General features: G+C 38.5%; 1 protein-coding gene across 1 annotated transcript in view; it reads left to right on the plus strand.

Moving 5' to 3' along the window:
- The window catches only part of LOC146166799 (uncharacterized), a 36,216-nt gene that overhangs the window by 1,392 nt on the left and 19,694 nt on the right, over window positions 1-15,130 (plus strand). The window contains exons 4-11 of the mRNA XM_083384963.1: window positions 4,561-4,819; window positions 5,910-6,054; window positions 7,873-7,948; window positions 9,337-9,500; window positions 10,584-10,688; window positions 12,644-12,839; window positions 13,103-13,190; window positions 13,511-14,174. Coding sequence (XP_083241089.1) covers window positions 4,561-4,819; window positions 5,910-6,054; window positions 7,873-7,948; window positions 9,337-9,500; window positions 10,584-10,688; window positions 12,644-12,839; window positions 13,103-13,190; window positions 13,511-14,174 — 1,697 coding nt within the window. The remainder of the gene's footprint in view (window positions 1-4,560; window positions 4,820-5,909; window positions 6,055-7,872; window positions 7,949-9,336; window positions 9,501-10,583; window positions 10,689-12,643; window positions 12,840-13,102; window positions 13,191-13,510; window positions 14,175-15,130) is intronic.

A 15,130-nucleotide genomic window follows, 5' to 3' on the forward strand; every position in this document is an offset into this window, starting at 1 on the left:
AGCCTGTTATATATATCAACAAATCGTTTGTTTTTTTGTAGAATAGGATGTTCTATTGATTAAACTTTTTGTACACCAAATAGAAGTGTGAATTAAGTATAGGATAACGTTTTATGAAGCTAGTTTAAGTAGAAATCCTAAGACGAATGGACAAGTTATTCTTTTTTGTTTTATTTACTCTTTTCTCTTATTACCTTGTAATTAAATTAATTTCACCTTCTTGGTTTTAGATATTTAAAATTTTCACGATGAGAACATTCAATTTCGCCACTAATAAGTGTAGTTAAAAATCAGGCCAAACGTTGCCATTAGCACCGAAAATCAAAATATTGACCTCACAGCCACAAACTAAACAAGGGAGCTGTTGAAGTCTGAGGTTCGTTTATCGATTCGGAATAGACTTTCGCGGCCTTGGGTGGCACTTAGCCATGTATCATGCTGTTGACACAGTGTGTTTGACCATGGCACCTTCTTTACACAAGCAGGGTGTACCCAGTCACACTCGGTCGCCGTTTATTCAAGTAGTGACGTTGCGAGCTGATTCAAATGTATAAAATTCCCTTCCCAGTGCGAATGGGATATCTGTTTTTCTAATCGTAAGCTATCTTTTGGTTGAGGGTGATTTAGATCGTTTATCATGGTTGGCCTGTTTGCGCTACACAAATAGATTGACAACGTTGCTTTTGTGTAGCCGCTTATCGGTTATCGCAAACCTTAGATGGCTATCCGAAAAGTTGAATTGTGTAATCGCTTGCCACTTTATGATTAACGATTTAAAAATAATTGTTTGTTTATTACTTAGCTGTAGAAAAAAGACAAGCTTTTTAATATTTTACCGTAGTGTGTTCGTTATTAACTTCCGTTTACAAAAGGCACACATTTTATTGTACACCATGCGGACGGCTATTAAACGAAGGGCTCTTTGTTAGGGTCGGTTCTGTTAAATTTTCTTCATTTATGCGTTAATTCCTGCATGTTTCACAACATAAAATTTTAGCTATAATGAACGCGTTTTTTGTCAATTATTTCACGAAAATGTTATCCAAGAGTATACGAATTGTTTGAATAAACGTGTATTATGGAACCAAATTTCGCTTATGTTTCAAACCACTTTTCAACTTTTGTTTGCGCAAAATCCACGCTAGTTTTTGACAAAAATATCACACGCACTTGCTCAACAAAGATCGCACAAAATTTTGCCGCAAAGTTCACGCAACTCGACACCGAACTTCACACGTTAAGGCTGCAAAGTTGTCGCCTTGAATGGTTTGCCAATTGACGAAAATAGCTCGGCTTTCGTCGACAAAGGGCGTCGGGACAGTTACAGCTGTGTGTGGAGATTGTCCTGTGGATCTTCGTTTCAGTTTCAGCACCCAACCATTATTTCGCGGCGTCGTATCGCGTTACCCCTGGCCACGGCACCTACGATTGTCCGGTTGCGAGCTTTTGTGGACTTCAATAGACGCGGAGGCGTGACTACACGGAGCAAGTCATGTACGACCCCGTTTTGTGCCGGCGCATGAGTCGCGAAGCTGCCAACGCCGGTTATGCGCTGGAGGTCACACGGGCAAAGACGGTGGCGAAACTAAAATGAGCACCGTTTAGGCCGGTTTTCGAGGCACTTAGGGCGTTTTTTTTATAACAAAAAAGGACTGCCGCCTACCCGTTTGATAAAAAAACGTCACCTATCCCTGATTAAAGTTATCCACCGATTTATCAGAATTTAGTCACACGTCCAAAGACGGCAGCGAAATAATTTTATTGCTTCGAACTAAAAGGGCCACCGTATAGGCCGGTTTTAGAAGCATTCTTAACATTTAAAAAAATCTACACACCCGTTTGATAAGAAAGAGACCTTTCCCACCCCCGATTAAAGTTGTGCAATGAAAAATCAGCTTTTGGTCTCACTGGCCAGACGTTGGCGAAACAATTCTCTTGCGCCGACCTAAAAGGCCACCGTTTAGGCCGAGTTTCGAGGCATTTTTTATTTTTTTTTATAAAAAGGGGCTTCCGCCTACTCGTTTGATAGACAAAAAAACAGTTGCGCATCTGTGATTAAAGTTAGTCACCGAAAAATCAGCCTTTGGTCACACGGGCAAAGACGGTGCGAAATGATTTTCTTGCGACGACCTAAAAAGAGTCTCCGTTTAGGCCGATTTTTGAGGCATTTGGGCCGTTTTTAGTAAAAAATTACTTTTGCCCAGCCGTTTAATGAAAAGAAACCTTCGCCTACCCCTGATTAAAGTTAGCGACTGAAAAATCGACTTTTATCGACCTCAAAAAATTCTAGCAAGGGTTTAGATTTTTTTTTTCTTGTTCTATTTTTTTCTATTTTTTTTTTGAATATTAATTGCCAATCAACGCTACAAAAAAAAATTAAAAAAATTGCGATACGCGACAAAGTTTATCGACGCGGCCAGGCAAGGTAAACACCTTAATGTTAACATTCATTCAAGGAATGTGTGTATTCGTGTCTTGTTCGGTCACCTACATTTGTAGCAGAAAAAGGATATTTTCCAAAGTTACAAAAAAGTTGCGCGGCGCGCTTGAGAATCTTCTCAACGCACACTTGCGATCCGCGACAAACAGTTTAAGAACTGCTGGTTTAAACTCATCACCAAAGTCGCAAACGCCAGTCTAAAAATTGGCCTTCAGCCTCTCAGAGTGGTTTGGCAAATTGCAAACAATGGCGTCCACGGCAGCAAGTACACGACAGGGTTACCGGGCGTCTTGTAATCATATCGTCTTCCAATGTATGTAATCTACCGCCAGTGTTGTAGACAAGTCGTTTTGGTATGACTAAAGTCCGAGTCCAATCATTTGTAAAATACCTAATATCTAAGTCCAAGTCAAGTCTTTTTTTTTTAAAGTTGACAAGGCAAGCCTCTGTCCTATAATAATTATCATCAGTTGGCCAAGTCAAGTCATTATTAGAGCAAGTCAACTACAAGTCAAATCACATATAGCAAAAACATAACGATAAATATTTAAAATTGTCGACTCATCCGATTTATGGGCAATACCTTAACCAAAAATAGCAAAAAACAGCGGTTTTGTCGTTTTACGTGAAAAAATTGAGATGAATAGCTCATTATAAAATGTTAAATGAAAACACTAAATCTCAATCCAAGTTATTTGACTCAAAAACTCGAGTCCAAGTCTAGTTAATTGTCCAAAGGAGTACATCAAGTTACTTTTTTACCGAAACGACTTAAGCCAAGTCATTTAAAAAAACGTTACTTAAGTGCATAGTAAACAGAAACATTCAATTTCAACCAAAGTTATTTGACTGAAAGACCCATCTCCAAGTCAAGTCATTTTTCAAAAAAAACTCGAGTCAAGTCAATTCATTTTATCTAACGACCTAATTCAAGTAAAGTCATTTGACTTAAGTGCACTTAGGACAAGTCAAGTTATTGACTTAAGTCATTATGAAACTGTCAACCGCACGTAAATATGCTTTGGCCCAAAGCAGCGATTGTGGGGTGGTCGATTTCAGTTTTACAATCGACGCACTTGTTGACCAACCCTATAGTTAAACAGTTGAGCGGCGCTATATTACTTACCGTTACAATGAAGCATTTTGTTTAACGTTCCTGCTACGTGGCTGTGCAAACTGCGAAACTTAATGAGTTCAAGATTACATTTGACTTTTCAGAACGTTTACAAATATTTGTGAACATGAATTGAAATTCCAACAAGTATCGTGTGATTGCCGCCCTTTTATGTTTAAGTTCGATATAATGGCAAGGTTACCGAAGGTCGTAACAGTGTACATTTCCCCTGTCTGGAAATTTTTTAGGTACTACATAGGTCACGTTTTACGGGGAAAAATTAACCCTGATGATTTAATTTTTTTAAACCAGGTTAAATTTCATTTATGAAGATATACAGTACAAACCTTTAACTTAAATTAACAATAATTGCCCCTTACTATCTTGTGCGTTTGATTTTCTGTTAACCAGACCGGAATAAATTTGATGCGCAATGTTCAAAAGGAAGTCTCCGGTAATATTTTGTTTCTAAATAATGTATGTAAACAAATAAGAATTTTGGAAACAAATTAGTCTAAATTCAATGCATACCTATCGCTTGTTGCCCTCCGATTTTAAAGTTTAATTTTTTGTACAATTTTCGAAAGAAGTTCAACGGTAATAGTTTTGAAAAAATAAACAAATTAGCACAAAATGCACACCACACCTAGCCAATGTGGCCCTCCGATAACAAATTGCAATTTTATGTATATGTTCGACAGGACGTCACTAGTAACAGTTTTTTTTAATTTTTTTATTAAAATAAGTATCTTCTTTTATAAATAAGTATCTTCAAAATAAAAATAAATTTTTTTGAGCCAAACTAGTCCAAAATTAAATGCTCACATACCCCCCTTTTTTCGCACACATATCCCTTGTAGCCTTCCTATTACGAAGTTTAATTTTATGTACAATTTCCGAAAAAAACGTCACCGGCAATAGTGTTTTTAAAAAGTGTATTTCGAAAAACAAACTAAAGTAATTAGGATCCAACTCAGTCCACACAACGTTTTCTCTTTTCATACAGATGATGAAACTAAGCAACTTCTACCAACAACACAAGATGTCGCCGCGCTACTCGTTCGAAAGCAATCAAGCGGAAAGTAAGGGCGGGGGAGGGGGAGGGGGAGGGGGAGGCTTCAAGTACATCGACGTCAACTACATCCCCCAGAGCCGCTTGCTGGCCGGTGGAGGCGATACGTTCATGCCCAGGGAATACAAGGACATGGTGCCAAGGTCATTGGCCAATCTCCGACTGCCAAGAAGGAACGGTTTACAATCTCACGGTAACAGTTTTTCCTTGTTGTGTCGCGTTCGAACATTGGCGCCGTGCAATTTAGTGAGGCTAGAACAGTGTTGTAAACAAGTCATTTTGTGAAGTGAATCAAGTCCCATTCAAGTCGTTTGTTATATAACTTAAGTCAAAGTCAAGTCACTTGTAAAATAACTTAAGTCCAAGTCAAGTCTTTTTAAATAATCAACAAGTCAACTCCAAGTCATGTCATAATTAGAGCAAGTCAATTGCAAGTCAAGTCCTTGCACAAAAAATGTTAAATATTATAATTTATAATTTCGTCCGATTATAAGCAATAACTCAAGAAAAAAATGGACTAAAACGCAACATATAGCAAGAAAATAGATTTACATACAAAACTTAAGATAAATAACCCAATTTTTTATAAAATGCTTAATAAAAACACTTCATTTTAACCCCCATTTGTCCAAAAAGACTTAAGTCAAGTCATTTTTCCCAAAAGGCTTTATGTTAACTTTTACTTTAAGGTAGTGAGCATAACGTGCATTGTTTACGATAAGAACGATTAAATATAAAAAGGATTGCCGTTTCTTGTATTTTCGACAGAAAATCTTGGTTTTTAGATTTAGGACTTCATTGTTTAAAAATAATTTTCAGATCGAAGAAAACGTAGGACTAGGAGAAAGTTAAAAGTGATTTTTTTACAAAGAACGTTTGAGCATGATCAAGCATATTGGTTTGCCAGAGGTCGAAAGAGTCGCATACTTTAAAACTCTTCTTACACACCAACGGAAGTTGAAAAAAAACATTTGATTTTAAAACACGTCTGCCATATTTTCGATTTATTTCAGTTTAAACTTCGAGAGTGTTTACTTTCTACCACCCTTAGTTTTGGTATAAAGAAAATGATGTTTTGGAACACTATATACGGATCTGTTCATAAGTTTAATGGTGAAAATAACGGCCCAAATAGACATAAAAAGCGACATGCTTTATTATTCAAACGTTTCGGCAAATGCTCATGCCATCATCAGTGATTTTAGAAAATGATGTTGTTTTTCAAAAACGGATTTCATTTTTTTGCAATTTCTCTTTTTTTTAAATTGCCCTTTTTCCGACAGCGATCTACGGCCTGGACGAGCTGGCAAGAGCACAGAAGCACGCGGCCAACATGCGAGGCGGCCTCGACGTCACACTGCTGGACGGAAACCGATCCGGTTTCAACTTTCTCACGTTGCCAAAACAGGACGCCATTAATGGTCTCAGGTGGGCGTTATATACTCTGGTATTGGATAGCGCTTGGTTTTGCTATTGTTTGGCCCTATGAAATCGTTTCAAGGTTGCATGCACCATAACACAAAATGAAGTTTTTACATAATTGCCAATTAAATAGCTGTTTTTTGATACTTCGTTATTAGACCCTTACTAAAATATACAGATATATTGGCCATAACACAAAGTGACCTTTCGCCGTTAAAGATAACACAAAATGAAGTTTTTACATAATTGCCAATTAAATAGCTGTTTTTTGATACTTCGTTATTAGACCCTTACTAAAATATACAGATATATTGGCCATAACACAAAGTGACCTTTCGCCGTTAATGACGTAAGTCAGGGAAAGTCATAGACCCTGATGTGTCATTGGATAGCTTTTTTGTTGCACATCGACAAGACATTTTGGTCATCAATTTTATAGTTTGATAATGTCGGTAATGGCCAATGGAGGCGCGGCAAAGTTCGAACCTTGTTTTTAGATTGATCTTCCCGATTCATCACTAGTGGGAAACTTAACCGCCTTTGCCTGTCGCGTTATAGACCTGTTTTCTTTTTCAACCTTAGACGGACAATTAATATAGACATTGGTCTTCCAACTTGACGCAACACATACTTTTAAGATACTACAGGGTTTGTTTGTCGAATGCTAAATCATGATAATGTAAACATGCCGTAGTACTTGTTTTTAAATGCCGTGGTTGTCGTATTACATATATATTGCAAATATTGGCATAAAAACTTTTTAAATTTGGCAAAGGTGGTATTGGCATCCTTAAAAAGTAAAAAGATGTAAATTTTGGCGCTATTTATGTATTAAGATTACAACCTACTATAACAATAAGTTTTACAGTTCTTAAATAGTACATAAAACAGCTTTACAGTCAGGGGTGAATGTACCTAAAGTTTGGCTTTCTTTTAACTGCGTGACACTGGATTTTTAAGTAATGTTACTACAGGTAATAACCGTGTGTCCAACATTGGCTTTGAGCTGAAAAAAAAACAACAAAGAAACACTTTAAATTAATTCGATCAATTAATGGTTGGAGAATAGTTTTAGAAACAACATGTTATTCAGCTGGACCACGCTGTACATCACTGATCTTATCCAATACATGGGTGACGCACACAAATAAAGCACAGCAGGCTATTGTCGACCATTGTGGACAACAATGGGCGTAGAATCGTTTAGCGGATCCCAGATCTATCTGGTCTTTGTTGTCTTGAGTCGTTTGGAAACATTTAAAGTTGCCCGTCGCCAAATTAGGTCGGGACCCTGGGAATCTTCGGCTACCAAACGATAACAATTTGTTGTGGAATGTTAATGGCCTACAAATTGGTTTGTGGTTTTTGCAACGCCAAGCCATATTGAGCAATTAACATTAGGACCAATATTTAAGATAATGCGAAAAAAATCGGAAACACATTTAGACAGTTTTTTAGTTTTTTTCTCGCCGACTTAAAATCACATTTCCATCACAGGAATATAGAGAGACGTTTAGGTCGGCCAATGAGCTGCTTAAAATGTAAAAAATCTACTAAACTAAGAAATATGATGTCTAATGCTTTACAAAGTATGCTAGTAAACTGGTCTATCATTAATCTATCAGAACACAAACCAGTAAAATTGCTGGAAGTGCAAGCCGTTTAACTTAAGAGACTCAAAACTTGATTTTTTACACGACTGGGTTCGGAATTGTGTTCTATTTTATGAACACAACACAAAACGTAGGCATATTTTTGCAAAGCGCTGTTAAAGCAAAAAAATCTTCAATTGTTTTTTAATTGTAGTATTAAATTATTTTGCAGGCCTCTAGTTCCGAACGCCATAAGTTACAACGGGATATCTTTGCCCAATTATGGATTAAATCGTCGCTGCTTTCAGGTATTATACGATATTTTTTTTGGTTTCTTTCTTTGTTGTTTTCTTCTTGTTTTTCTGGTGTTTCTAAATTGTTCGATAGGGCTTCAGTAAAAATGATACAGTCGGTTGTATCTTTCACCTAAAGTTAACTAACTTTCAAGAAGGAGTACGACACTTGTAGTGGGTTCGACGTATTTTCAAAAATAAAACACAAAACAGAAAATTAACGGAAACTTAAGCATTCCTACGGTATTAAAAAGGAAAAAATAATATTATTTTAAAACTGACTTGAGTTAGCCCGGTCACGTCTTATTCCAAGTCCACTACATTATCCTTTCCGCCATTCATTCAATCAATCATCATTTTCGCTTAATGTCGCCCAATTTACCCAAAGGCCAGCGCACGCGTCGCAATGTGGTCGATACATTGTGACAAACGCCACTCTACCCGTTAAACCAAACAAAAACTCCAACATCAAAAAGGGGGCAGTTTCCCAGTCAAAACAAACCTAAATGTCCAGATCGAATTCGGAGCAGACGCCAGGCGTGTATAGGCGAAGCTCATGGCTAAGTTCATGTTTTTGTGGCCCCTGAAAGGGAACAGTATTGCCTGTTGTGTTGTTTGGCGTGTAGTCGTGTTGTTATTGCACCGGGACGAGCGTCTGGGATTAGGATTAGAAAAATAAACGCGCAAATTGTATGTTTTTTCTTCCGACTGTTCGGATTGGTCAAGCACCCCCGCATATCTATTTTTAACGCTGGATGGCGCTGCGGAGTCACGTTTTTTTCTCGTGGGTTAGAATGTGTAGTCCGTAGTCGTAAATTGTATTTCGTTGTATGGTGCTTTACATGCATGGCTCGAAAATTTCGATCTTTTAATGCGTTCCTAGGATAACCTAAGTTCTTGTCGTTTGAAACAAACAGCAAGTCAGATCTACGTCCAAGTCATTCATAGATCAAGTCAAGCCCAAGTGAATCATAGGCCAAATATTAATGTTAAAATTTATAAACGATACAGTGTTTTATCCAAACAATGTTTGGCCACAGAAATCAGAAGGCTTTCGTATCTACGCGTCGTCCACAATTTCTGTATTTATATGAAATTTTATGAAAATATCGTGTTTATGAAAAAAAAAATATTTTTCAAAAATTTTATGAAAATAGTGTTCAGCTTATAAGGGGTGAAATAGACATAACATCAATCACTAGTGAGCCTTAGTTTATATAAAAGCAAAACCAAAAAAGCCTTTGTATAAAAACCTTTGTTTGTATAAATTATAAAAAGAGAATGAAAAAATATTTCAACACGAAATATTGTCTTGTTGTACAATTTTAATTTGTGCTAAACACAGCCGATAAATTTACGGTTACAACCTTTTTTTTACAATATATTTTACTCTAAATTTGCAGATGTACACCAAGGAAGGAATGAACAACATGCTCAACTCACGCTCCCGACGTAACAAGCTCACCCACCTGGGTCAGGGACGTTACATGGACAAGAGGGGCGTGGTTCTCAGCAGACTGGGACCTTTTTGGCCCCAGGGTTATGGACCCGTGTGCCAGTGCCCTGAGTAAGTACCAAATTTCAGTTCGGCTTTGTGAAAATCAGGGTGGTCCGAACCAAAGCCCGCGAGTCATATGTGTTTTTATCTGTGGACTGAATTGTGGAACATTGCCATTTTAGGTAATATTTTTTTTAATTATTTGTGTTGATTTAAAATGGTTCACTATGAAAAAGCAATGTTAACAAACCTCAAAAAATATCTGCATTTAAGTTCATAGAACTTTGTGTGTGGCCTTAAAAATGTTTAAAAATAATATTGTGGCCCTACAATCTACATGCTCACCATTTTGGACCACTCTAATTAATTTTCGACTGATATTTTAAATACATTTTTCATCCTGATTAGTTCCGAGATCACAAAACAAGCCGGAGTTTAAGTTGAAATCGAGCTAATGTACTTTGAACAACGCATCCGTTGCTCCGCCGACTATTAAATGCTTAAAAACTCCAATTTTTAGTATTTTGCGTAAAAAAACCCAGTTAACCAGGTTCATCACTGAATCATTAACATCTAACTCGCTGTGATATAATTTTAGGGGAGGTAGTTTTTCAAGACTTTGTTGAATTTGAAACAACAATTTAGGATGAGAAACGCACCGTTTCGAACAAAATTAGCCAGCAAGGTCTTATATTATAAAATATGCATAGCCAAGTAAATGTTATCTTCAGTTTTATATTATCAGTTCATATAACTTGCTGGCTGATTTTTGTTCGAAACGGTACGCTTTCAAGCTACTAAATTTTTTTAGAACTTTTATCGTCGGCATTATGTGTTCTATTAGACGGCAAGATTCTGTTGTGGAAAAACATATTAAGCTACAATATGGGACTGAGTATAATTGGTTATTACCTACACAGGGAAGCCGTGTTTCTTTTGCTAGAGTTTATCCCAAAAATGTTTGTATAACGCCGCCCGTAGGACTAATTGTAAACTTTCCCATGCCGTTTGCCGCAAACACATCAGACTGTTAAGGTTTTTGTTAACGACGAAGGTTTGAGTCATAGTTAAAGGTTTTCCGTTTGTTGTTAAGCCGGCGAACGCGACGCCGCGATAGTTTTTCAGGCTTAAATTACGTGTTTTTCAACGCAGGTTAAAGGCTTCCTGTCCCAAGCAAGAAAACCTTGGCGCGGAAAACGGTGGGTGCTTCCTGTTATACGTTTGGAAGCTAAATTTCAAAATTGTGAACTTCAACAAGTGCGTTAAAAGTCTTGTTGTCCTCCACTAGGATAAAAACGCCTTCTTTAAAAGAGGATTAAAAATGTTTATTTTCTTCTATAATAGTAATTTCAAAACTATAAAAAGTGTGTTTTAAAAACACAACAAGAATAATCCCTGCCAATAAAATCAAACCATTTTATTCTGGTTAAGAACATGGCCCTCTGTATACAAAGATCATTTATAGTTCTGCCGTGTAGCCTTCAGCATATAAATAATGAATAATTCAATGAAAACATTTCGAGATCTAGTCGAAACTTTTGGAGGGTTACAACCAGGGCTGCGGAGTCGGAGTCGGACTCGGGACTCGAGGAGTCGGTTTGTTTTTGCTGGAGTTGGACTCGGGACTCGGGATTCGGGCTCGAGTAAGACCTGGTAAAACTACCCGAGTTCCGAGTCCGACATGCGCATGCGTAGTACCGAATTTTAAAACTGACATGGCCGCCAAATGGAAATTGTAAAGGTGGAATATTATATGACGGAATATTTTCCAACCATGTATTGTGAGTGAATGAATTATACGACACCCCTATAAGTGAATTGCTGAATATCCACGTTATTTTAGTTACGTAAATTGGTGAAATGAAGGCTATAGGGTCAGGGTCGGACTCGGGACTCGACAAAATCGCACATTTGACCGGAGTCGGACCCGGGACTCGGGATTCGGACTCGGGTTATTTTTAACCGACTCCGCAGCCCTGGTTATAACTGGTGTGAACTGTACAAGACAAAGACATCAGGTTGAGATAAAAATGTTTTGGCCGACCACTAGACTTAGCTTAGACCAAATGTGGCTGACTCCTTTGTCATCTTGATATGGTTGAAAAAACAAGATTTTTGTTATGTTTGTTCGAAGAACTTTCAAAGCAGATATTTGAAATGACTGAAGGTTTACGGCCGTTGCTCCTGGCATCTTAAGCGTGGAGGCTTGTCAATTATTTTGATCAAAAACATTAGTTTTACTGCAGAGGTTATGTTGTTTTCTATGCCAGGGCAAAATTAGGGATGCAATGCTGAACAAAACCAGCAATTTTAGTTTATTTTTGCTGTAGTTTTGTAAGAAATCAATGCTAAGTCCCACCTGCCGCTTTTAAGGAGTTTCAGGATTCTTGATGTACTACTCAACAACAACTGTTTACATCAGTGAAGATGACTGCACTAAAAACAAAATGGAGATGCTCATTATTTATAACGAAAGTTTCTGTTTTGTTGAATAGACTTTTGGAGTAGCCATGCCAATTGAAGAAAGTCAGTATGCTCCCCATATTAAGGAGTCCGCTAATCACACACTTCATACTAATTAGCCAGAGCAATAAGGTGATTGCTTGCTACCAGGCCATACAATTTTATCCTTATTTTTTTAACTTAACATGACGACAGGTGTTCTAAATGACTTGACTTAAGTCACGGTTTTCAAATGGTTTGTCTTGACTTACGTCTTTCGGACAAATGACTTGGGTTGAAATGAAGGGGTTTTCGTTAAGCATTTTTATTATGAAATTGACGTATTTATCTCAAGTTGTTCATATGAACAAATTGCCTGATATATGTTGCGTTTAGTTGAGTTAGTTGATCTAATTTATGATTTGACAGGCACTTGCCTTGTCAGTTATTCAAAATGACTTTACTTGGACTCAAGTTCTTTTTAAAATGACTTGACCTTAAACTCGTAAAATTATATTTTTTTTAAATGACTTGACTTGAATTCGTAAAATTATTTTACGAATGACTTGAATGAGACTTGAGTCATTTTGAAATGACTTGTTTACAACACTGACATGTACACACATGTGCGTCCTCACTTAATTGGTGTTCGAATTTCGAGGTGCCAATTTATCCTGCAAAATTAATGAAATCAACCCAAACATCAAATGCAGCGTTTTATTCCTGTTCTTAATCATACACAACCGCGATTTCCGCACCGTTTGTTCCAGTAATACCGTAATCCCGGCAGCTGTTTTCCCTCCCGCTAAACCTCCTCATTCTCCTCCTCGCTCTCTTTCTCCCACTCCTCCCAGCTCCCCGCCCTTCGCCGGCCCCGAAAGCACGCCTCTCGAGTCTTTAGCACCATTGAGCGGCGCGTTGTGGCAACAAGCGCACTCTCGCTTTTTCACGCCGCTTCGCATCACCGTACGTTTTGCCCGTCCTGGGTCCGAGTGAGAACTATCCGCCGGCAAGATTCTGGTTACCACAGCGTTCATCGTTGAGATACGCTTAACCATTATTGGCGAACGGTCGTAACCCGGGTAGAGGGGAGCGTTCCGACTTGACGAGGGTCCCCTGCGGTTCTCGAGTGTAGCGACTCTCGTGAACCACGTAAAAAGTGACGGCTGTGTTGTCTTTTGTCGAGGTCAGCCAAAGTTTTTTGTGTTACTGTTCTTTTTCTCTGCCAGAATTCGATGCGCGTGCTGGTTATCGAAATATGGAATTCTGATATTTTTCTTTTTCGTGTTTGCATTATAGAGGAAGATTTGCAGACATGTAGAAGGACAAAGCGTTTGCTGTCGTGTTAAGTTGCTTGAAATCTAGAGATGTTTGTTTAGACTTTTTTGTTTTTACAGGGAAAATATGATTTGTGCAGATATAAGATTCTAAAAATTAGAATCAGGCCTAACTTATCTTTAAAACCCGCAGAACTAAAATACTAGCAAGATAAAAAAGTGAAGAAATAAGTTAAAAGATAAGCGTTAAGTTTTCCGTATGCACTTCTCTTTAATCTGGACCGCCTTACATCGCAAGGCCTCGTCGAATCTTGTTATTTGTAGCCGTAATGTACAAATAAGCTCCTACCGAAAAATCAGTAATGTGGGACGACCAGCCCGTGACCGCGCTGGCCAGCAAATCGTCGTACAGCAATTTCAAGTCGCCCCTATGCAGCTCTTCGCTGCCAAAGCTCCATAACCACCAGCACCAGCGTCATACCCACAGCAACGTCCCCAGCAGCAGTAATAACAGGAGATGCAACACTGGCGCGCGCCAACAGAGGAGCGGCGTACGCAGCCTGCTGTACAGCACCTCGCTGGCCAGGCTGGGCGCAGTCGTGCCCGGACTAAGGCAGAACTGCAGCAGCTGGCGAAAACAGCAGCAGAGTCCAGCAGCCTCCAAGAAACAGCAGGCAGTACCGAACCCGTGGGACTTGCTGTACAGTGGCGGAAGAATCCAGTTCAACAAGGCCTTCCCCACCAACCATTTGGAGAGGCGTAACCGGTTTTGGCCTACCTTGGCCAGTTGTTTGCCTCAGAAGCCAGGCAGCGCTCGACCGAAAATGCCCGGCTGTCGCTCTATTGTTGTGAAGCACCCAAAGCTCATTGAGTCGTCTCCAAGAATCAAGGAAACCCTGTGGAACGGAGACAAGGAAAGAGATAGAGACAGGACGCGGGCCCCTGTGGTGTCCGCCCTCCTGTTCAGTAAACGTAAGTCAAACCTGGTCGTCGCTATGCAGTTTGCTACATTCTTTTATACAAGGTAACCTATTCACTACACAGCACCGCGAATTTATCTACACTCTTGAGTGTTTTATGTTGCGCTGATTTACCTTCAAGTTAAAGCTTTGCTGTGTATACTTTCTTAGAACAGTAATTTTAAAATTCATGAATTGCTCTCCTATAAAGTAGAGACAGATAAACGCCACCCTAACAGAGTTAGGCAAAGGTTTCTCAAACTTCGAATGTGTTTGTTTGCCTTTGTAGCTGATAAACGATGCCGTAAGCTCAGGCATAAGCACTGCAAAAAATTGGCTTTGTTGTTAGAAGATTTTATTAAATTGGTTTCCGGAAGTAGTGTAGGGTAATCTTTTTTCGTAATTATTTTTGTTATGTTTTTTTGCTTAATTATAGGGTCGAGAAACCCTTTCTATTTTGTGTTTGGAGAATACATAATATATTATACTGAAGTTGTCATTAAAAAAAGGAAATTCAATTCTTGAGCAATTAAAAAGAGTCAATTTACCTTTTATTCGTTTTAAAACAGCTGGAGTTTAATCTAGCTATTAGTCTCTTGTTTGCAAAACACGGCAGACACGTCGCTGCGTTGCCCCGAAATGTTACGTGCTTTAACCGATATGAAGCCGATTAGGGGACTAGTACATACTTCCCATGTTACTTTAATCCTCATACACACAAGTGAGGTCAATTTCCGTTAATCGGTTCGGCAGAATTTGCAAACAAGGACAACTAGCATACGTATTTGTTTTAAAACAAACTTCTGGCCGTCTATGGCAACAAACACAACACTACTAGACCTATAGTTTAAAACTAATTGGGCGCTATGTCTTTAACCAGTTGTTTTCAAACTAGTTCCGCGTACCCCTGGGTGTGTGTGAAGGTTCGAAGTAGCCCTCCAACATCTCTTACTTAATAGACTTATTCATTTTATTAAGACTATTAATAAATCTTCTGACAGCTTGAGTACAGTAAGTATAG

The sequence above is a fragment of the Ascidiella aspersa genome, chromosome 1 (assembly GCF_963924565.1).
Source record: "Ascidiella aspersa chromosome 1, kaAscAspe10.2, whole genome shotgun sequence".
NCBI classification, from domain to species: domain Eukaryota; kingdom Metazoa; phylum Chordata; class Ascidiacea; order Phlebobranchia; family Ascidiidae; genus Ascidiella; species Ascidiella aspersa.